At 42.5% G+C, this 23,639-nt stretch overlaps 4 protein-coding genes across 4 annotated transcripts; all 4 read right to left on the bottom strand.

Moving 5' to 3' along the window:
- Positions 1-260: 260 nt before the first annotated feature.
- On the bottom strand, positions 261-4,624 carry LOC127760589 (plant cysteine oxidase 2-like). Its single transcript, XM_052284872.1, has 5 exons — positions 4,239-4,624; positions 2,264-2,382; positions 2,019-2,157; positions 1,707-1,928; positions 261-791 (listed from the first exon to the last, which is right to left on the bottom strand). Exons 1-5 carry the CDS (start codon positions 4,480-4,482, stop codon positions 673-675), a joined length of 843 nt encoding a protein of 280 aa, XP_052140832.1. The 5' UTR covers positions 4,483-4,624; the 3' UTR covers positions 261-672.
- A 2,202-nt stretch (positions 4,625-6,826) lies between these two features.
- Positions 6,827-12,898, bottom strand: LOC127760226 (uncharacterized). The gene is made up of 8 exons (XM_052284449.1): positions 12,593-12,898; positions 10,827-11,013; positions 10,579-10,670; positions 9,594-9,699; positions 9,254-9,462; positions 8,812-8,854; positions 8,224-8,483; positions 6,827-8,134 (listed from the first exon to the last, which is right to left on the bottom strand). Exons 1-8 carry the CDS (start codon positions 12,760-12,762, stop codon positions 7,663-7,665), a joined length of 1,539 nt encoding a protein of 512 aa, XP_052140409.1. The 5' UTR covers positions 12,763-12,898; the 3' UTR covers positions 6,827-7,662.
- A 2,298-nt stretch (positions 12,899-15,196) lies between these two features.
- On the bottom strand, positions 15,197-16,793 carry LOC127753433 (L10-interacting MYB domain-containing protein-like). The gene is made up of 5 exons (XM_052278920.1): positions 16,731-16,793; positions 16,366-16,471; positions 15,873-16,268; positions 15,699-15,784; positions 15,197-15,442 (listed from the first exon to the last, which is right to left on the bottom strand). The coding sequence occupies exons 1-5, from the start codon at positions 16,791-16,793 to the stop codon at positions 15,197-15,199; spliced, it is 897 nt and encodes a 298-aa protein (XP_052134880.1).
- A 1,602-nt stretch (positions 16,794-18,395) lies between these two features.
- Positions 18,396-22,992, bottom strand: LOC127777895 (acyl transferase 9). The gene is made up of 2 exons (XM_052304523.1): positions 22,481-22,992; positions 18,396-19,483 (listed from the first exon to the last, which is right to left on the bottom strand). The coding sequence occupies exons 1-2, from the start codon at positions 22,910-22,912 to the stop codon at positions 18,656-18,658; spliced, it is 1,260 nt and encodes a 419-aa protein (XP_052160483.1). The 5' UTR covers positions 22,913-22,992; the 3' UTR covers positions 18,396-18,655.
- Positions 22,993-23,639: the final 647 nt, after the last annotated feature.

The raw sequence follows: 23,639 nt of genomic DNA, 5'->3' as shown, positions 1-23,639 counted from the left end.
GAAGAGCTTACAGTGGCAATACAATTATGGGGTGGGCAATTATCACCAAAAGCAGAGAAAGAAACAGCAGCAGCACTGTACATGCTACTGAAAGTCTGCACATGTTCAGTGCCTGTGATAGCTGCTTCAGTAGTTCTGACACTTCTCTGAGTCATGCAAGAGAAATCCACTGTATGTTTAGTTTTAAATGGTGAATACAACAGTATGTTGCATGAGCATACTATGTAGTAGCTGAGAAGAGAAGTTTGAAAGCACAATAATTCAATGAAAGATTTCTCTTTTTTTTCTATGGCTACAGAAAATGAGAGTGCATTTACAAACTGGAAAAGGATATAGTCAGGAAAAGGAAAAGATTTCTGATTTTTTTAGCAAGTCCAAACATTACTTGGGAACATGATGAATCAGGCAATCCAATGCTACACTGCTAACTGGTACAGACTAGAGACACAAGAAAACACAGAAATGAACAAGAAAAAAAAATACAGCAAAGGCCTACACAACCTCAATTACCGAGCATGTTTTTATTACTAAGCAATTTAGGTCCTCCAGTTTAAGTGATGATGAACAGTGGTCTAGTTATGACCAAAGGAGGACCTATTTTCTCCAGCGATGTATTTACACCAAATGAAAGTTACATCATGCGCTGCAAGAAACCAAGGAATCCTCGTAAGTTCAATTGTCCACAATTCTTGGACCCATATAAGTTGACCCGACAAGATGAAAATTGTCTGGTGGTTCACACTCCTCCAGCCATGCGTATCCATCGTCTCCAGGAAGGGGCTTTGAATCTCCTGTTAAAAATGCAATTTTTATAAGGTTAATCACCAATATTTACCTTCCTGTCAAGATGCATAAAATGTATCATACAGAGAACAGGACAGAGGAGATGAATTTATAACAAGTGTGAGATAGGAGTAAATATATAACAGCTAACTAATTCAGAGTACAGATAATGCGGAATATTCCTGCCATATAACTATTACCATTTCAGTAAATAGAACACAACAAGCTTGAATCCATTCGAATCCAGAGTACAGATAATGCAGAAAATTCCCGCCATAGAGTTATAGCCATTTCAGTACAAAGGACTATTAGGATTATTTATTAATCTATAGGCTGTTTATCTCCTAGACCTTTACTCTCCTAGACCTTTGGTCTTATGTAACTCACTAGTATTGATTGTATCTCAGCACTAGCATTCATTGTAATTCAGCTATATATATGAGAGATCAGCTCCCCACATTGGTGAGGCATCTATTCTACTTTCTCTACAAGGACAATACAAACTTGAATGGTTTGGAAAATAACAAAGATTGAACACTAGCTAATTCAGAGTACAGATAATGTATGAGACTCCTATCATATGATTTCAAAGGATGGATAATTGGATATGCACGAATCTATGGGTGAGCAGTTTCTATGCAAGTCAAACAGATGAAACTTATCCTGTGCATGAGGGCACCAAGTGCCTGAGTGAATGCAATATCAAGAAAAGGCAGAACTACTAGTACATCAATAACTGAACCTACTGCATAACTATCTTAGATCAACGAGGAGAAAATTCTTTCTACTTAATTCAAGCAAACACATCCTCGTATCCGACAAGAATAGATTTGTGAAATAGCAATTATATATAAATGTAAAACCTAAAAGATACAATGTGGACCCTATATACAAGCAGATATAACTCGGTTAGCAAATAGTACCAGCAGAAGGTGCAGAGGAAGAGACGTTGTAGTGCTGGCAGTGCCTCCCACTGCCATCGTCATATGGTGGGCCAAGGACATCAAGAACAGCACAAGCAGTATGTGCGGTGAAGCAGTGCAGGTTGCCACCATCTTCCGGATATAGTACCGATGTTGCACAAGGTGCATTCAAGGTGCCATCAACCTTCACCTTTGCTAAGCGGGCTCCTTGCAACTGAGCATCTATACTCAAAACAAAAAGGAAAAGAGAAACCCCTTGGTAAAAATTATGTAAGGAAGTTTATATTTGCCAGGAAAATGAACAAAGCATACCAGTTGAATCTTGTGAGGCATCAGCCCAATCATAGGACTTGACACGCAGCTCACCAAAAAGAAGCTTACTGAACACAGTCATGTTGGGGTGATTATGGAGAGGAATGACACCCCTTGGAGGCAAACAAAAGATGCCGATCTGTAGGAACAAGTATAGACTTATGTACCTTAGCACACAAAAACGACAAATTTTCTAGTTGGTAATAATCAAGAACAATTTTAGTTGCTATTGCGAATAAACATACCGAGAAAGCCTCACACTCATAAAGGTGTAAGTAAGTGATTTTAGGAATGCCATTGGAATTAACACGCCGGAAATATGACATGTTTCGAGTTAGGCTGACATCTGCCGCTGAAATGCTATCTGCACGGTACAAATGAAGGGACAAACATCATTAGAATAGAAATATGAATGCTGTAGTAAGTACAATCCATAGACATTTGCAATCTCTCTAGGATATGAATACCCATTGGACAGAGTGCACCTGTAATATACGAAGGTCTAACACATGCAGCAAGCTTGGCCAACAAGATAAGCACACGATCCTACAATATTTCAGATTTTCAATCGAGAGACTTATCATGATGACTACTACAGAATATAGATAGTGCTAAATACCAACATCGAAGAAAAGAGATGATATCAATCTTAATTAGAGCTTCGTTAGTTGGGTAGAAACAACAATTGCCATATATAAGCAAAACATGCTGGACTCAGCATTATACACTAAATTATCATATAGCAGGACTTGAAGGGAAGGAACACATAAGGATAAGGTCTTATGCAAAAACACATGATTGCTGTATGTTTGATTGGTACATCTAAAGTTTCAGAGCAGAGTGTAGCATTTACCCCAGCTTGGTAGTTCAAAGGACCATGTAGTTCAAAGGACCATCAGATCAAAAGGTAAGTACTGAGTCAATATTGAAATGCGATCCCAATATCCCATCTCCATGAATTTTCAGGGTCAATCTCATTATCAACAGCTATTTCCATGAGCTTGAAGTTGGACACAAATGTCAGGCAAGTAGGCAACTATAACCCATAAATCAAGAATTTTGCACATATACTACAATCTCCAGGGTCCAGGGTGATCACCGTCGAAGCACGTTACGTTAAAAGTAATCCATATGCATGCATGTAGGTGGTACAGGCTCACAGTGGAGTTGGCACTTGGCACAACAATCAATCAGGGTACGTCCGACACAAGGAAAGAAAGAAATACTATCTTAGGGACAAAACATGGTACGACAACAGATTCCACCATTAACCTTCCTCAAGAAGAGTTCAGCAGACCTGATCAAGTTGACCTAAACTAACTATTTATGGCAACTGGTGGCTTTTGGAACGAATTGGATTAAAAAAAAGAACCCTAACACCGGTCCAAAATGAGCATAATCTTGGCCGTACCCCCTGCACCCCCACCCTACTCCACAAAACCAGCAACCACGTCATATATATACCATGGGCAGTACATGGTTTTGCTTATCTTTTGCTCCATTGTTTATCTTTCACCAGGAACAGCCAGCACAAGTCAGGACCTATGCATTTTTCTGACAATCTAGCATCACTACTTGCAAGAAAAAACATGCTGCAGATGATATTTGTATCACAGATTCACAGGCACACAGCATGGTATACATTATTTAAAAAAAATTAACAACATGGTAATAACATCAAAAACCATTTTTTCCAACAGCTTATCAGTTTGTTATTCCATCCTCTAACTTATGATTTGATTACAAAAACCATCTTTTAGGGGGAAAAGAAGAAATAAATTAACTTACGCAAGAAAACCATTGTTAATTTGAGTGTATCAAATGCACCTAAAGCAATTGTACGTACTAGTCAGACTCTTATTTGGTAGACACCAACTAAAGAAAATCTTGCCGTTTTTTCTACGAGGAACTCACCAACATCGAACACTTGTGTCCACCAAACTGAAAATCTTGATGGGACCTAAAACTAAGAAGGGATGAACTGCGCCACCTAAATCTAATGCAATTATCACAAGATCGAAACACGAATGCCACCACCCCAAGTACCCAACCAATGATTTCGATTCTCTACCAAGCGTCCGCCGTGGAGAAGACAGGCAGGAATAGCATCGAACACAAGGCAGGCGCGCACATGCTGCTTCGCTCTACACCGAACATCGATTCTTTCGAGACCCCCCATCGGGTGCAAGAGACTTAACGGGGGGAGGGATTACGGATTACCAAGAACGGACTTGATCCTCTCGACCCCGGCGGGCGAGGGCACCGCGCCGTCGGAGGCACCGAAGACCTCGCGGCACGCCTCGAAGAGCCCCTGCACCGCGGGCGGCGGGGCTGGCTGCGCCGCCGCCCCCGCCGACGGCATCGCCGGCCTCCGCTGCTGACGCCGCCGCCGCTGCCGCCGCGCGCCGGCGGGGTCCCTCGCCCCCGACCCAAGCTCCGGGAGGCCCCCGGCCTCCACCCGCATCAACGGCGGGGGAATGCGGCGGCTTGGAAGGCGAGCTGGGGATCGGAGAATGGCCGCGCCCCGAGCTTCCCGTCTTCCTCTTCTTCTTCTTCGTTCTTGGGTTCTTCCTCGTCGGAATAATGAGGAGGATGCGGGTGATTTTTTATACTCGAGATGGCTTGTATTTTATTGGCACGAGGCTTGGAACTGAGGTGGTGTTTTTTTTTTCTTTTTAACAAAAACGTTTCTCAAACTATTCAATTCAAGAATTCGTTTGTAATTTGAGATCGCCATCATCTCAATACTACCCCCATTTAGTACCCCCATTGTTCTGTATTACACGACATTTTAAGTTTGATTAAGATTATATAAAATACACCCTTCCTTTTAAAATATACTAAAACATACTCCTTTCAGTCAAAAAAAAAAATGTGAGTACGAGGTTGGTGTTTTACTAAGAGAGTAACTGTTTGTGTTATTTTTAAAATCCTTCACCCTAAAAATCTCTAATTTTATTGGACACATACACTATATTTATTAGGATAATCTAAATAATAATTGTTTTTTAGTCTTTAGCTCAAAAATGATTGTCTTTGCTTTGAAATAGAGGGATTATATAACAACATCTATAATATGCGTGCTCGGGTCCTATTGTTGTAGTTCTGCAGCTACAACACTGCCAACAGCTATAGCACTGAAACAAGCGTACCAAAGCTCTAGTTACTGTTGATACAGCTATAGCCATAGCAAAACTGTACAAACAAGGTTAATATCAAATTAGTTACATTATTAAACTTATCACTAAATATATTTTTGTGGGTATTTTATAGTGTATTTGTTTTTTATTAGGAAGATTGATATTTTTTTTCTATAACATGAGTAAATTTGAAAATGTTTGACTCAAGAAAAACATATATAAAACGACTTTTGATATGGAAGTACCCGATGGAGTATTGGCTGTATTGCTCATCGATATCTCAAACTATTATTAAAGGTAAGGTTTATTAGTCTAACTCTCCGCCTAAATAATAATTATGTATGTATTGCAAATTTTACGTGTTTTGACCTCGATGTGACACCTCATATGTATCCCTGCTAAATTCTAATTATCCTTTAGGCGTATTTATTAAAGTTGCTCCCTATAAGCACCTTTGAAGTAATACAAATTCAGATGGATGTCTCCATTTCGTCCCCAATATCACTTAAAAACATAAATATTAAGGAATGATCTAATATCAAAGAAATAGAAGGGGTGATACTTTGAACCCAAAACGGCTAACCCACCACCTGTGGAGCTAGCCGGAAGACCCTTCGCGTTTTTTCGTCCCCATTATCACTTAAAAAAACATGTTCATGATTTTCCATGTACATGTTGAACATTGTTTGGACATTTAAAATCACCACAATATTTTGGATAATCTAAGTAATTCAGTATGTTCCTACTAAATCCATGTAAGCATACATAGTGATGACGATACACGCTGGTATAATCTATAATATATGTCGCTTTTTCTCTGCTTTTTTATATGTGAGAAAATGGCATTCCATCATATCGAAATTAGCAGCAGAAAAAAGTGAGCCTTCCAACAAAAAGTTTGCTTTAGCCGTCCACATTTTGTTATTGTTGTTTACCAGTCTGCACACAAGCCAGGAGAAGCTGGTGCTTTTGAAAAAGGAAAAAAAATCTCTATGTTTATACTTATACTAATACTACTAGTTAGCTTAAGTGCAAGTCAGATTAAAAGACCAAAAACCAGGGACCATCACATCAGCATTCCTGTGGGCTGAAGCAAACAGCCTATGAAGCTTTTTGCAGGAGGAACCCTCCTGCCCTTTCTACTCTTTGGTTCCATGCCTAATTTGTCATTTGCAATGTGCAACTATGCAAGAACCAGTCTGAATGTTTGCTGCAAACAGACAGATGATGTACACCATAGGTCTACCACCTGTTGTTTTGTTTCTGCAGAGATTCCTTCTGGTTCTGAATAGGGCCATCCTGTTCATCTGATGATGATCCGAGGGATGGTGATATTTGAAGAATTTTGTGTACATCTACTCTCACATTTGAATCGTTTATATATTTGTACACGCCTAAGGTATGTATGCCACTACTTGTCAAGCTTTTTCCGCTGAAGTGTGACATGCATGTCACAATTTTTCGTAAAGGAATCATGCGCCAGACAAACCGTAGAAATGAATTGTGCCCATGACAGATAGAGAATTAAGGTAGAATTATATGGCATGTCAAAGGTATTGACAACAAACCAAGACACTTATCTAAGTTCTTTTTTTACAAAACAAGGTTGATTATATTAAAGTATTACAACCTCATTGTTGCACAAAAAAAAAAAAAGAAGACATGACCTATCAACAAAGAACAAAGATACCTCATATATTGAAAAACCGCAAGAGATACAAGCATACAAATGCATCCACGATGCTGACAAACTTCACCACACACAAAGGTATTTGAACAGGTATCAACCATAATCTTCGCTCCTTTTCACAAATCTTATAAGCTGGCATCACCAAATAAATTAGTGACACCCACCCTAAGCTAGCGTTGCTGATAGGATCATCGGCAACCCGACAAACAAAAACACTTATCTAAGTTGATCAATCCTAAGTTGTCAAACAACAGAACCACAAGCCAGACATCCTTAACTACAACTCACAACATTTCGAATCTGTGGGCACCTTGGCTGTTAACATATCGAAGCAGATCAAATAGGAGTTGAAAGCATAAATAAAGGGGACCCATATGTACCATTATCTCCCTCCAGCCTCCAGGATTGCGAAGTCCAAAGCACTGACACAGCACACAGCGGTATGATGGGTTAACACCTGCGGCGCCCACGGTAATGCGACGCCCAGTCTTCCTCCCCTTGTGCACACCAACGTCTTACACAATGTGTTTTTCCTGTCCTGCGTGATGCCAGCATGAGCGGCTCCACTTGGCAAAAGATGCTACTATTTGATACAGAGCTTGCTCGAAAATATCTTCCAGATGGGATGCTACCTCTTTTTCTTCTCTGCAAATCATAGCCTCTGTTAGCCAAACTGGAGAGAGCTTGTTGGATGGCACATCACAGTATCAATGGCCATCATGCCATGGGACGCTTTGGCCAAAAATAGCGTGACTTTGTCCCAGTTGTAGTGATCAACCAAATATTTGTCTAACAAACCGTGCCACAGGCAAACTTAGTCCACGAGCCAAGCATGATCATGGTCTTCTTCGTCGCTGTCGTCCTCGTCGTCGCTGTCATCCTCGTCCTCGTCCTCATCGTCGCTGTATTCTTGGGGCCCCCAGAACCTGGAAACCTCTTTGCTGTTGCCAGGTAAAGATACAGGGACAGATGACATGAGAAAGTCTCGGTAGTGAACCATGTCGACTTCGGCGGAGCTCCCCGCCATGGCGATCCTACACCCGTCCACAGCCATGGCTGATAGTGTGCTTCTGTCTGCCGATTTAGCAGGCTCACCGCAGCTCAGTGTGTTCGCAAAGTGGCCCGTCTGTGTTTCCCAGACATGGACCTGACCATCTGATGGTGCTCCAGTTATCACCTTGTATGGATCCAAGTGAAGAAATGTCACGGGTTCGTCTGATTCTGATTGCAATTCTGCCACTATATTTGGGAGTTCTTGAGACTTGCGTATGTCCCACAGAAGAGCCCTGTTCGATACATAAAAAAAAAGATGATATATCAGTAGCTAGAAGCATAAGAAGAACCACTGATTGATGAACAAATATTCTGGGCCTACTTGTTTTTTATGCCGGTACAGATTAACCATTCCGAAGGCAGCATTTCACAAGATAGTATTCTATGGTCACGAAGCGCAAGAACAGAAGCCTTCTTCATTGTCCTCAAATCAATTGTCGTCACTTCAGACCCAGCAGCAATGTAACAAAGGGATTCATGGCACTTCACTGCAATTGGTGCACTGTTTGTGCTTAGGTGAGTACTCCCAACACACGATGATGAACCAGAGGAAGGTGGTGCCATTGTGTCCCAAAGTTTAACCTGTGACACAAAACACCAAAATACATTCATTTTTTTACTTGGATGCAATGAAGGAAAATAGGAAATTGTGTAGTACCAGTTGTGCTTAATGGGCCAAGAATGGGAGCAAATGGAAAAGAAAAGGCCAAGATAAAAATCAAACATTACCAACCATAAGGCCCCCATGTCCCCCCCCCCCCCCCCTATGATTGACATATAACAGCACTAACTAGAGACTGTAGTGTCTATGGCTGAACAGGAGTGATGGTCATTACAAATTTAGGTGTAGCATACAATTCTCTAAGTATTCAGACAAATAAAGAAAAATGTTTCTAAACATTCCACATACCTTTGAATCTTTGGAGCAGCTGACCAGCAGGGAGGGTTTGTGCCTGACATGCAAGGAAGAAATATTAGGTTTAAACGAGGGATTGTGCTGCTGCATTGTAACCTAGGATACCTTATCATGGCTTGAATAATTTGTTTCATTAGGTTCATGAGGAAAATATGCAAAAAGTAACTGCCATGAGAATCACTTCATAAGAGATTTATTGCTAATTTCCACATCAACTAGTAGAAATTCCAAAATTTACGAATTGTTCTATAGAAGAAAATGGGGCTCTAGAAAGGTTTTCATTTATAAAGGTTTTCTGGCACCAAAGCATAGAGGTTCAAGGCAACAACATTGAAAAGCCACAATGAGTTTAAAAGGATGCTCTTGTAATTTGTAAAAGGGGAAAATGGTTAATGAATGGCAGTGAGTTTTGTTTAGATGGTTTGACACTATGTACCTGGCAACAGATAGAAGTGACAGTGCTTTTTCATGGCCATGAAATGTTGATATTAGAGGGTGATTTTTGCCTCTTGTACTCATAGACCAGAGGCGAACAGTGCAGTCTTCCCCTCCACTTGCAAGTAGTTTAAATTCACCATCACCAAGCAATTTGTCAGACAGAGCAGTCACGGGCCCTGAATGGCCCCTAAAACACCGTGAGTGGCCCTAAATCACAACATTAGAAAACCATCCATAAGTTTTTGCATCCAATAAAGATTAGGACAAAAAACACATGTAAGCAATTTAAACAGGTTATACGCTAACAAAGTTCTATTGTTCAATGCTATCAAGCATACCTTCCAACAAAGACGGACTGTCCTATCTGCACTTGAAGTGACTAATGCCTTTTCATTTGTTTGAGAATCACCTCGAAACAATGGGATATCAATCAGTGGGAATAATCTGCAGACGAACAAAAATCAGTGGGAATAATCTGCATAGCTAACAAAAGAACGCTTCAAGATTGTGCAAGTACAAAATTGATGTTATCACGGCGAAGCACTAGAAGTTTGCCTCACAAAATTCAAATATGCAATCTAGCACTGAAACTGATTATAGAACAACAGTAGTTTCCCTACCAAAAGAAAGCAAAGTTAAAGCAAAAGTCAGATTTAGTCAGATGTAGATCTTTTTGTAACAAAATAACAAGAGAAAAGTTGTAGGCACGAATTATACCAACACAATACAGGCACTGCAGTATCCATGGAATTTGCAGCAGATGGACTCGAGTGATATCAACCAATAAAGTGGCAATCATGGGAAGAAATTGACTGTAGAAAGTATTGTGTTTTGGGGTAATGAACTCTTTTCTAGCTTTGCAAATTTACCATACATTAAAAATCTAACATGATCATACATTATTGCTAGCTAAAGTGCTAAACAAGGAGCACTGGAATAGTTCACCTGAGCACAAGTGCATAACTTGTACATCAATACATGGCATGTCTTACATAATAATGGAAATATCAGCGTTCATTTGAGACATCAATACATGACGTGTCTTACATAATAATGGAAATATCAGTGTTCATTTGAGTTTTGATATTACATTGGCTGTAAAGATTCATGAAGCTCAACTACAGCAGCAAATGGGGATAGGTCCTACTGTACGGACACACTTGTAAAGCAAGATTATGGAGCATTTATTGCTTTTTACGACCCTTGACACTGATTCTCCTCACAGGGCAAAAATTAATATATGCTGAACATTACATATGATGCTCAATAAGAAAATCTACAGGTGCCTGAATAAAGAACAGTGGCTATGTGTTTTTGAGTTACCTCATACAAGTGATCCTTGCACCATGAGACTTGTAGGTTTCCACTAATTCGATTTCTGGACAATCAACCCTCAATCTTCTGACCATTAGACCCTGTGCAGAACAAATTGCATGATGATAGGTTGCTTTGCATAGAAATGGACTTCTTATATAGAATCAATACTGCAACAGTGCTCAACCAAAAATGCACAACTACAGACATGCTCAAAAAAATAAGGGGCAAATAGATCTTGGTGAATTTCTACTTACTTGAGATAACCATATGTAGTTCCTATCCAGCATTAGATGGCTTGGTGTCACTCCCGTGGGATTTGGATAATAAAAAGCCGAAATGGGATCAACAAATTTCATCTGATGTACTTCAGTGTGCCTGCGAATATATAGCTCTCGAAGTCCCAAAGCTTCACGAGGTACTTGTTGAGATGGCCATTGGTTCCTGAATATTCAAAATATCATGACAGAATAAATGTCCAATTAAAATGTGTGTCTCTATTCAAAGACTCAAAAGGATTTGGTGGTCTGCAACTAGATTATGAGTTACTACGATAATTTCTAAGTTCAGACCCAGGATTAGATCCCTTCAATCAACTCACTAGAAGATGTGGAATTGACGGGTGAACATCAGCGAAGACAAATAAGCATCATAAAGCGTCATCAGGAGGGATAAACATATTTCACATTTGCTGCCTGCCTTTATTGTGTCACATGTATCTTCACATAAAAATTTGGATGTGCACATACAGGAAAGCAATTTAGTGACTCCAAGGACAGAACAACTTCATACATACTAAGTTACACAGCTTTAATACACCTTAACAAAACCAACAATACTATCGTTGTTACTCTAATCTGTCTAACTTGGGAGCATGGAAGATAGCAATGCTACCTCTATTCCCTGTCCTCAAATCAATTTTCAAATTAGTTGGGGGAAAACAATAACTAAAACACGTTAATCCAATAGGGGCTAAAATCATCATTGATACAAAATAAGATGCAGATGTATGAATCACAATCTTGTTTTTTTGTTTCCAACAATCGAAACAAGAGATGAAGTTACAAGGTATGCCTTGCTGCAATCCATGGAAAGGCCGAACCGCTCATGTGCAAGTTTTTTTTCGGGAATACGCTAGAGGCGTATTTTTGTATTAAGAGGAGAAAAACAGTTCTTTACAACCAAAAACAAAAAGCAGCAGGGGACAAGAGAGCCGGAACAAAGGAGCTAAGGCCTAATCTCATAACAGAATTTGCGACCTAAGGGGGCCTAGCACTACAGACGCAGCGCCGGCACCGCAACGTTGGCCAAACGCCAAAGCCTCGCCTCCTCAGCCGGTCCCTCTAGCTACCTCCGTCCAGCCCCTGAACTTCTGGTTGAACACTCTGTTGTTGCGTTCTTTCCAAATCGACCATGCCGCCAAAGCAACAATGGTGTCATAGCCTCGCCGAAGTGGCCGTGCAATCCGTTCTCTGCTCTCACACAGCCAAGAGTGGGCCCATGTGCAAGTTCACACAACTTAATCGATGCATCGACTGATCTTCCTGATTATTGCTGTAATGCTCCATGCTTGTCTCTTCCTAAATCCTAAGACCAACTGTCATCACAATGGATTACAGATGTTCTTCCAAGCGTTAATTTTGAAGTGCTCACCATTGTCAACATGCACCGATTTCACTCCAATCAAATATTCCAATGGTTCTATCACTTCACCACCACAAAAGCATCGAATTCCCTACCATTACCGAAAAATCCCTCATCCAAAATTTTGTCAAAATTTTTACCCCGGAGGCTCCGCAAATTCTGGTCCGTGGTCACCAAATCACACCTCTAACCACTCAAACATCACTACGCCGATCAAACGCATTAAAACAAACACACATAGCTCCATACTGACACCCTCGTATTTGCCCCCCTCGGAAGCTAGCGCAAGACGCGAGGATGAAAATCCCAACGCATAAACCCCCAATCCCCCCCGGAACCACAGAGACAAGGACGAGCGGTGGGATCGGTTGCACCCTACCTGAAGAGGCGGTACCAGACGGCGTCGCAGTAGGCGGAGGCGCGGAGCGGGCGGCAGGCCACGGCGAGGCTGGCGACGTCGCGGGCGACGAGGGAGCGGGCGCAGTGGGCCAGCACGTCTCCGTCGAGGTCGGCGAGCGACCGCGCTGGCGGCGGCGGCGCCCCGGCCATCCCCCCGCCGCCGTACAGGGAAACCCTAGGCCGTTCCGCGGCGGCGGCGGCGGCGCGGGAAGGGGAGAGCCGGAGAGAAGAGGTGGTTATTAGTTAGTTAACGAGATTACTCCTGTTATTTTTCTCCTTTCCTTCGAAGGTTTGTACTGTGTATATATATAGAGATTTCAAATTGACCAAAAAACAAGAAGAAGAAGAATCGCCGTGTCATCGGCCACTCAGCTCCACGTCGTTGCAACTTTTGGTGTCAAAAAGGCTAAGGCGATATTGGGGTCAGTAGATTTAGGGCTTATTCGTTTTAATGGATTTTCTCATTCATAGGATTAGGAAAAATGAAGGAATAGAGATGGTTGTGGAGTTCAATTCTATGGGAAGCTAAACCTTAGGAATTGAAAAAAAATGTGCATTCGGATACACCACAGGAGAAGTGTAGGAAATCTGCCATTTGAAATATATTTTTTTAAGTTTGCATCAACTGACATCGGCCCTCAACTAGCCGTTAGCTTTGAAGTGCATAAATAGCCCTCGTTAGCCTTGTGCACCATTCTCCCTGTTCTTTCTATTTGCTCATCAACTGTGGAAGAAGCTTGCTGATCCTTTGTTCTTCTCTTCACTATCTGCATAATTTTTCCAGAAGCTTTACTCATCGTCTAGCCACCATAGCTAGACGTTACTTGCTCGTGTAACAACAAGGTACTACTTGTTCATCTGGTGCACCAAAATTGTTTTTTCCTCAACAAAAGTCTTGATTTTTAGCTCTCTTCTATTTGAGTTTACAGCATCAGTTTGGTAGCATCTGCACACCATGAATCCAAGCTACCGACGTATATCAGAAAGTGATGATGAGTTCATTCATTTTGTTCTGCCTACTTTAGGACATTCATCACAATCATCTTGTATTAGGAGACCAATGCACACGTCAAAACTTACAGGGGGTTGCCGTGTACATGAGATTTTAACAGGACATGAAAGATTATGCAAAAGAAACTTCCGTATGGAGATCGACATTTTTCATGCACTAGTCAATAAGTTACGTGAGAAAGAGTACCTAACTGACACAATATATGTTTCAGTAGAAGAGCAGATTGCTATATTCTTATATACAGTGGCAAAAAATGCAACCAATGAAACACTTCAAGATTGGTTTCAGCATAGTCCAGATACAATACATAGATATTTCAAAGCAGTGCTGGAAGCAATCACAAATCTCACATCTGTCTACATTCGTGCACCATCCCTACACCCACATCCAATCTTGAGGAAACCACAATTTTACCCCTTTTTTTAGGTATGGCCACTTGTTAAGTTGTTCTGATTTCATATTTTGAATATCCTATTTTTTCATGAACTGGACAAAAATAACTTTGACATGTCTTGTGTAGAATTGTATTGGTGCTATAGATGGTACTCATATCCCTATGAAACTTCCATTGGATGAGCAAGAGCCATATAGAAATAGGAAGCAAACAATCTCTCAAAATTGTATGGTTGCTTGTGATTTTGATTTGAAGTTTGTACATATACATCCTGGATGGGAGGGATCAGCTTCAGATGCAAGAGTTTTACATGATGCACTTAATCATGGTTTTCAAGTTCCTGGTGGTAAATTTTATCTCGTAGATGCTGGTTATGCAAATACACCGCAATTTCTAGCTCCATATCGTGGTACTAGGTATCATTTAAAAGAACAAGGTAGAGCTCGTCAAAAGCCACAAAATTACAAGGAATTATTTAATCTTCGACATGCTCAACTTCGGAATCATGTTGAGAGAATTATTGGCATATGGAAAATGAGATTTCCTATACTGAAAGTTGCTTCACATTTTCCAAAAGAAAAACAGGTTGACATATCTGTTGCATGTGCTATTCTACATAACTTTATACGCCTACAGAATGGAAATATGACTTGGCCTAGTAATGCTACCATGGATATTGATCAAGACAAGATTGTTGATGTGCCAGATGGAGACGATGACTACCAAGCTGATATACAAGAATTTAATAACTCTAGGGAAGCAGGAAATCAAATGCGAGATAACATAGCATGACAAATGTGGGATCAGTACGTATCACGGAGAACTTTAAGATAGGAACACAGTGATGAGGCTTGCAAGTTGTATTACCATCCCATGTACTTGGAATATTAATGTTGTACTGCATTAATATATCTATTCATAAGTTTTTCCTACTCAGTATATTAGCATTGATGTAGTCTGAATAAATATGGTAACCACCACATAACCAAAATACGCTAACCTGGGCTCCTGCAGTCTGACCAAAATGTGCTAACCACCACATAACCAAAATATGCTAACCTGGGCTCCTGCGGTCCGACCAATATATTCTAACCACCGCAACCAAAATATGCTATACCGGGTTGCTGCAAGCTGACCAAAATATTAACATTCCTGCAATCTGACCAAAGGTACTAGTTCTATAACTGATAATTTGGGTTGGTACGTGCAATCTCCCTTGTAATCCAAGCCAACCGTAGTGCATCACTAGAATATGATAGGAAAATTTCCCTGTTATCCTTTGATTGGAATATATCTGATGCCATTAGAATGTCACTCGTTTGTAGACCATCTAACCCTTCAAGAGCTGTGATGCACTTGTTAATGCTGTACGGATCCTCTAGTTTCTTCTCCTCAATAGCTGCAAAGCGGTCTATTTCTTCCTTCTTCAATTGTAGGTATTTCTCATGAAATCCATCAACAGGTTCAGTAGTTATCTTCTGTTTTTTTTGGACGTTTATTGCTAGGCTTCTCGTGAAAAGATTGTGTGGGCATTGGTGTGGATTTAATGTGTTGCACAGGTGTTGATGGCTGCTGGGCAGAATCCAATTTTTTGTCCTCAACCTCTTCTTCAACAGAGAAACACAAACCAGATTCACCTGGACCTTGTAAACTAGGTAATGCCGTCTAATAAGAATCAACCTTCTCATCAACAGAAATAAAAGCATTATGTGCCTTGCTTGCATAATAGTCCATGCCACGGCGAGTCCTTCCTTCAGCATAACGACCTATATTTCAAGACAAAAGAGCAGGTCAACAAAAATATAAATAAAGTATGTTGTTCAATTGACAAAGCACTAAGTCTATTTCACTAACCATCGTAAAGTGCAGCCAATTCATCATAGTATGGGAAAGACTTGTCTCGCCATTGGAGGGCGTCCTTACTCTTCTTGCGAGCAGCAAATGTGTCCCAAACACTATCTGGTGCATCTACCATCATTCTCTCGTTATCCCATCCAAAACCACTTTCAGTTACCAAATCTTTTACACTTCGATAATCTTTCTTCAAATCTTGCTCTTTTTGCTTGACTTGGTTAACAGTTAACGATACACCAAACTTACAATTTAATTGGGAAACAATACTTGTCCATGCATCCTTGCTCCATGCATTGTGTGTTCGAAAACCAGGCACATCATGATCTTTCAACTGCTGAATAAGAAACAACTTCATTTGGTGACTCCATTTAGCTCTAGAACAAGCCCTTATGGTACCTAAAGCAGACAAAACATGCTCAATTTTAGTTACAGTGATCCTTCTAAGAAAGTAGCAGAACAAGCTAATTGAACTAACTAAAAAATATAGCAATACCTGTTTGTTGAGAAAGCTGTGAGGTTGAAATATCAGCTTCAACATTACTGACTCCTTGTGATTGTGAACTATGGCCTTGTTGCTCATAGTTCCGACGATTAGACATCTGTAATAAATCATAAATAGAACAGGGAGGATAAAACAGAACAAAAATTAAAGTTGGATGCTATTAAAAAATTGTGAACTGATAACTGATGTGCTCATTCTGCTCATCAAGATGCTAGCTAAGTAGCTAGAAGAAGGACCTTAATTTTACATGCATAAACATATATAGAATATGGATGAAAGAACCATATCATCCAATCGTCACCGTTAGGTGATTCATCAAACACAAACCACAAATACAGGGCTAGCTCGCCTACTACTTGTTGCTGCTCATCGCCGCCGCCCGCCGGCAACAACTTCTCTGAACCAAACAAGATTGCCATTGGGCAGACACTATGAACCCTTGTGTGTTACAGCTACGACCCCATCCGCGGCGACCCAAATGCTAAGGTGTATGCAAGGAAGCAGCAGGGGGCATCAGATCTACGCATAACAATGCAAAAGGAGGCACCAAACCTGCGATCAACGCGTCCTTGCCGATCTCTGCCGTGGCTCTTCCCGTTGTTGCCGTTGCGTCCTGTCACCTGGGCGGCGAAGGTGCATCCGGTGCCGGCGATCGATGTGGGAGAGGAGGTCCAGTACCCAATCGTGGAGACAGGAGAGGAAGTGGTATAGGAGATGGGATCAAAGGCGATGGCTTCTATGTGAGTCTGTTTGCCTCCTGTGATTTTTTTTTATTTTCCTTTCAGCGGTACCTACCTTTTTTGTCGTGAGAGCGAAAAGATTACGCGCGCGGTGCGCTCGTGGCGCGCTCTTTTCGCACCAGAAAAATTTCCAAGAGGTCGTACTGGATGCAAAAATTCCTGTGTTTTACCGATACAGCTGGCACAAAAGGAAATTTCCCTTCAAATTTCCTATAGCTCAATCCTGTAAACCGAATGCTGTATATAGGATTCAAATCCTCTGTTTTGGAAATCCTTTGGTTTTCCTTAGAAACGAATAAGCCCTTATAAAGGTAAAAGAACTCTATGTCATGTAGGAAGGCAATGCAAGTATGCAACCATTTAATTGAACAAGTTGTACATGCGATGCGATGAGATGACAAACCGTAATAAACTTCCGTCTTCTGGCTAGTGCAACTCAATGTGATGTCTTCCATTCGGTTGTGATCTTTAGGACATACAAGGTGCCCTCATATTTTAGATAATATTTACTTTTTAAAAATATTGTAACCCATGACCAGAGATTCCCATACAGATCCATAGTAATAAAACATGTTTCATCTATTTTTATGTTGTTACATATTGAGGAAGTAGCACTTGTTACATTGTATTTATGGTAAAGAATACACTAGGGTAGAATCTAGTGAGGACAACGGCGCTCGCGGGAGGAGCTGGCAACAACGATGGTGCTCACAAACACGAGGGGCGATGGTAGCAATGGCACTCTAGCAATGGATCAGTAGCGGTGGCTAGGGGTGAAAACGGTATGGAAATTTTCCGACCGTACCGATACCGTTTCCGCAAAACTAATATAATAATAATATTTTTACCGATGTTACCGTTTTCAAAAATTAGTTTTTTAAATTTTTATCAGCGTGGCATTGAAGTTGACACTAAATAGATGAATTCATAAATATGGAAATTTCCCGACCGTTTCCGTTCGTTTTCGAAAAAAATAATAAAATAATGTATCGTTTCCGACCATTTTCATCCCTAGCGGCGGCACTCACGGACGGATCCGGTGGTGACAGCAACGACGCTTGAGTGTTCTTCAACTTTCTTTCCCTTTTCCCATCTGGCAAGATTTTTCTTATTCCTTATAGGTGGTCCTTACATATAAATATAATTTATCCAAAGAGCATTTATAAGGACTTCTATAACGTATAATGTAACTCCAGAGGCTTAAGATCTCGTTTTTGGCTACATTGCCATATATTTTTGGTGAGATAGATGGACTAAAAGTTACAGCATATGGACATCAAATAATCAAATGGAGAGTATATCTTTTCTTTTATTCCCATATCAAATGGTACAAATATTAAACTGTCTAAGAACATAACTCGAATCCGTATTAACCAAGAGTAAAGAAACAAATAAATACAAACAAAATACGCCTCTTACAACAACATCATTTTTCACCAGCATGTGTTCCCCTCCCTATTAGAAGAAGCCCTTCACTTCAGCTCACAAGCAGCAGCTTCAAGTAACAAAAGAAAAAAAGCTCATCACCTCATTTGCTCAGTTCATGGCAGGTCCTCCTTCATGCCGCGGACGAACTCCTCCGAGTGTTCCTTGGTGACGCAGCTGGCGAGCATCCGCGTGCCGTCGAGCGGCAGCGGCGCCTTGAGGATGACGACGGAGGCGATGAAGTCGTTGTTGACGAGCGGGCCGGCGAACTTGGGCGGGCCGAAGCCGTAGTCCACCTCGGCGAACCCGAGCTTGCTCCAGTCGGAGACGTAGATGGACTCGTAGTTGAACGTCATCTGGAACGGGTCCTGCTCCGTCTCCTCCTTGGCGAACTGGAAGAACTCCACCGCCATCCTCTCCTTCGCCTGCCGGATCATGTCCACCACCTCCATCACCGACGACGACAGCACCGTCTCGCTCGGCGCCGACATCTTCACCGGGAAGATGGAGTTGCCGTAGTACCCCCTGTCCAGCTTCAGCAGGTGGCGCACGCTGGCGAAGAAGCAGAGCTTCACGGTGGCGCCGGGCTCGAGGTTGAGTGCCCTGGTGCGGCATTGCCACAGCTTCGCCGTCAGCACGTCGAAGCCGGAGCAGAACTTGCCGCTGTGCGCCTTGTACTGCGCCTTCAGGCCGTCAATGTAGCCGGTGGGGAAGTCGAGGACGATGTAGTCGAGCGCCAGCACCGGCAGCCCCGGCAGGGGGCCGGGCTTGATGCTCGGGTTCGGGAACTTCTCCCTGTCCCACACCGGCTTCACCCTCGGCTCCGGGAGCCCCCGCGCCATGTCGCCCACCGCGTTGATGAACTGCGCCGCGCCCATGCCGTCCGCCGACGCGTGGTTGAACCGGAGCCCCATCACGAACCCGCCGCAGGTGAATTTGGTGATCTGAAGTCATATGCAACTTGAGGCTAGCTCAGCTCTGAAGAATTCGATCAGTATGATACATTGGCATGCATGTTCTGAGAAAATTTTGTGTATGTAACCAGAAACAATTTGGCATGATAATCAAGGATCCAAAAATGTCATGCAAATGGTCACAAATTCGATCTCGATTCCCACAAGTTGTCTTGATCGATAATGTGGATTCTCAATCATGAATATTCGGTTTTCACAGTGTTATGTAAGATGGAATCGTCATTTTTTCTGTCAAATGCATCCACAGCATGGGCGATGCCTTGATGGCGATGCAAGGGAAAAAAGGACAAAGAAAGAATGAGAGAAGATGCCATCTGAACATCTCAACAGCAAGCGCCCACACTACTCCAAACTACTAAACACTAGTTGAAAAAGACCATCGTGAGACGTCCGTCCATACAGCTCCTCTTCAACAACCTCGCTACCTCAGCTACCTGTCGGTGGACACGGGAAGCTAAAAGTACTTTCTACTCAAGAACAAGCAACTAAAAGTTGATTAAAGGTCTTCAAGCCTTAGCTTAAAAGCAACACATTCAGACGACACTAACTGTCAATGACAACCAGAAACACACATATCCAGCAATTTTCGTGTCCAGATTGTGTACTCCCGGTGTGAAGTTCACACTGTCAGAGTGTCATGCATGTGGTTTGCTAAGGCTAACGAATCTTCTACGAAAGCAGTGTAGTAGTCTAATATAATTACGTGCAATTTTTTTTTTGCGTTTGCGAAAAAAGCAGTGTAGGTGTAGTAGTGTGGATGGTGGCATACCTCCGTCACCTACCACGTATGTTGTTGCAGCATCAATTTTGATTTTGCTTTGCCACATGGATTCTGTGCATGCACATGAGGTTATCTAGAGAGAAATCCCTCCACGCTAACGGCAGTGCAGATCTACCTAACCACTCAAAGCTTCGCCGGCGCAAGCCTGAAGTCGAAGCCAAGTCGCACTCTACTGTCTCATCAACATGCATGCCAAAGCCAAGTGACTCACTCAGTGCCTTGCCTTTGATATGTTCTGTCTTATAGAGAAAAAAAAAACAACACAAACCACAGCATCTGTACGAAAACGATTCTCGTTTTATCGGAAATTAAAATATTTATCAATTTAACTATTTAATAACGATTGCAATATACTATGTGCAATAATGTTATACTTTTAAAAAGGTAACCAAGGGGTTCTTTTTCACTTTAAATGACATAGCAACTACCAAATTACATGCTAAAAACTATGTGATTTTGGAACATTTTAAGGGGGTTAGGAGTTTGTCCCATCAACTTATGGCTTGATTTTTTTTAGGTACCAAAACTTATTGATTGTGCCTTATGACAGAGACCGAAGATGTAAATCATTTTCTATTATCTAGAAAAAGTGACGACTGCAATAGACAGGGGCGACACCACGTTCACCCTGCCGAGTGCACAGGCACCAGGGAAAATTTTAATTTTTAGTTATTAGCATCTAATTTTCACTCCCTATAAAAATGCGTGCACCACCTTCAGCTGCCCAGCAGGCTGCAGGCAGCCCATGAAAGCCAAATTGCTTACGTGCAGCCCAAACTTCAGCTTAATTATGTATTTTGCCCATTGCTATGTAGACATGTACTACCAGATTTTTCATTTTTGTAAGCATTTTTTGTCATTGTATATGTTAGACTTAGATTTCTATTACATGCGTAAATAAAGTGTGCACTCGGGTCCTTCGTGCTCTAGATTCGCCTCTGACAATAGATGTCAAAAGAAATTAAAAAGATTAAATTTTATATCTCTTCCGTTTTATAATATAAGATTTTTTTAGTATTGCTCACATCTATTCATATAGATGTTACATTATGAAATGGAGGAGTATATAGTTTGAATCGAAAACGGTATCACTCTTACGAAAACTATGCTCGATCGGTTGTGAATTTCCGTTACCGCTTTCATCACTGCCTCCGTCACGCGCTGCCTAACATTGCTGGATCCTAGCTCGGTTGCTTTGTCTGAAGCGGCAGGAGGCGACGATTTTTCTTTTCCCGTCTCCTTCTTTGACGGCGACTCGGTGTCCCCGGATCCCCCGCGCGCGCGACGCGGTCAAATGCCGACGCGGCCTTCGCATGCATATCCGCTTCGTCATCTCATCACCGGCGACCCCGCCGTGACGTGACGTCGAAGCTGAGCTCTCGCGGCGGCTTGGTTTGGCTCATACTATAATACTACTCCGAGAGGAACTAACCCCAGCAAAGCTTTCCAAAAATAGATCGCGTTTCTCGTCGCGTCACGCTATCACCCTTGACATCATCATGCAGCAGCAAGATTTTTTTTGGCAAAAGCATGAAGATCATTATGCAGCACTTGTTTAATTTACTCCGATTTAGATAAAGTTTAAGCTAACACGGATGTTAAAATACATGATGATAATAAGTGAGTTATAGCTAAAATAATTTCTTAATCGGTTCCAGAGTCCCCCTCGTATGCTCTAACTAAAGTAAATGAAAAAGTTTCTGAAAACTTGAACAGAAAACAGAGTGGTCTCTGCTCAAGCTTTCAGAAGTTCTTCACTGTTTCAGACGAGGATTTGGCACGTAATTACTCGATGCATTTTTGTTAGTCAGTACTCAGTACTACTAATTCTCTTGTCAACGACTGAATGGTGGGGCCCAGATGTCAGCCTCCCTCAACCGACACAGCAGCCACACCGCTCTCCCGTCGACTCGGCCCGCCAATCTGATTCTGACGCGGCAGGAAGAGAAAAATAAACAGCGAAAAACTCAAAAAGAAAAAAAAAGAAAAAGAAGCTTCCCACCACGACACCATCTCCCTCCCCTTTGACCTCTCGCCTCCGCTTCGCTCACTCTCTCGCTCGCCTCGCCTCAGATCTACCACCGCCCACGACACCCACCGGATCTCGCCCGTGCTCACGCAATCGCAGATTCACTCGAAGCAGCAAACATTCCAATCAATGGAGGCGAGGGCGAGGGCGAGGTTACCTGCATCATCATGATGGTGTTGTGGGGCTCGACGCCCCAGCGGTCGTCGCCGGGGTAGGGGACGAGGTCCTCCTTGGGGAGGAGGAGGGGGCGCTCCAGGAAGCGGACGTCCTCCAGGCTGCAGTCGGCGGCGGCCTCGGCGAAGTAGACGCCGTCGGCGGTGCACCGGATGGCAGGGGACCCGGCCTCGGGCTCCACGATGCGCCCGGCGAGCGGGTAGAAGAAGACCAGCGCCCTGGCGAGCGCGTCGCGGATGACGCCCGGGGCCGCGTCGGCGCCCGACCGGAAGATGTGCATCGACTCCACCAGCCCGCGGTGGGTCGGGTACCGGTCCACCCACGCCAGCGGCAGCGTCTCCTCCGGCGTCGCCGCCGCCGGCTTCACCGCCCCCTCCGAGATCCTCGTCACCTTGAAGCTCCCCGTCCCCGCCATGGCCGCGTCTCCCTTTTTTTCTCTTTTTTTCTCTTTTTTTTTTGAGCTTTTACGATTCGTCTTCGAGTAGTGGCTGCGTGCAAACAGCTTGGCCTTAAATGGAGCGGCGGAGTGTTGGGCGAGTGGGTCGCTGTCACGGGGCCCCACACGGAGGTGTCGTAGCAGCCGGGGGCGTTCGGTGGAATCAACGGCTCAGATCGCGCACGGATGCCGCTCACCCGTTCAATTCAAAAATGCAGCTGGCTGTGTGTGATCGCCTCTCCAACAATCTCGACGTGATTTGAGTTTAAATAAAAAGAAACAATGAACGTGATTTGCACTAGGCTTTGGGAGATTTATGCATATTTTGCAAGACAAAAAGGGCTGCTAGCCCACACAACATAATAATGATGTTCCAGTCATACACACGATGTGTAATTGTGTATCCCAACTTGCAAAGTGTACGTAGCCTCTCTCTTTTTTTTCTCTTTTCTTTTACAAAAAGACATGAGAAGATGTTGAGAGGAAGTGGCTGGGCAGCAATAGCATAACAATGCGTGATGATGAAAGGGACAATGCAGTGCAGGTTCGTTGCAAGCATTTGTTAAGTCTGCAAGCTATCTTGTTGAGGCAGTCTCTGGCCTGATGATTGGGGTCCAAGTTGCTAGTACTTGCTACTGGAGTTTTTTGCACTCTTGAGAGCATGTGAGTTGGTGGAGTTTTAGCCTATGGAACTTTTCATTTCCTT

This window comes from Oryza glaberrima, chromosome 1, assembly GCF_000147395.1.
Source record: "Oryza glaberrima chromosome 1, OglaRS2, whole genome shotgun sequence".
NCBI classification, from domain to species: Eukaryota; Viridiplantae; Streptophyta; class Magnoliopsida; order Poales; family Poaceae; genus Oryza; species Oryza glaberrima.
This window is presented reverse-complemented; position numbering and strand designations above follow the sequence as displayed.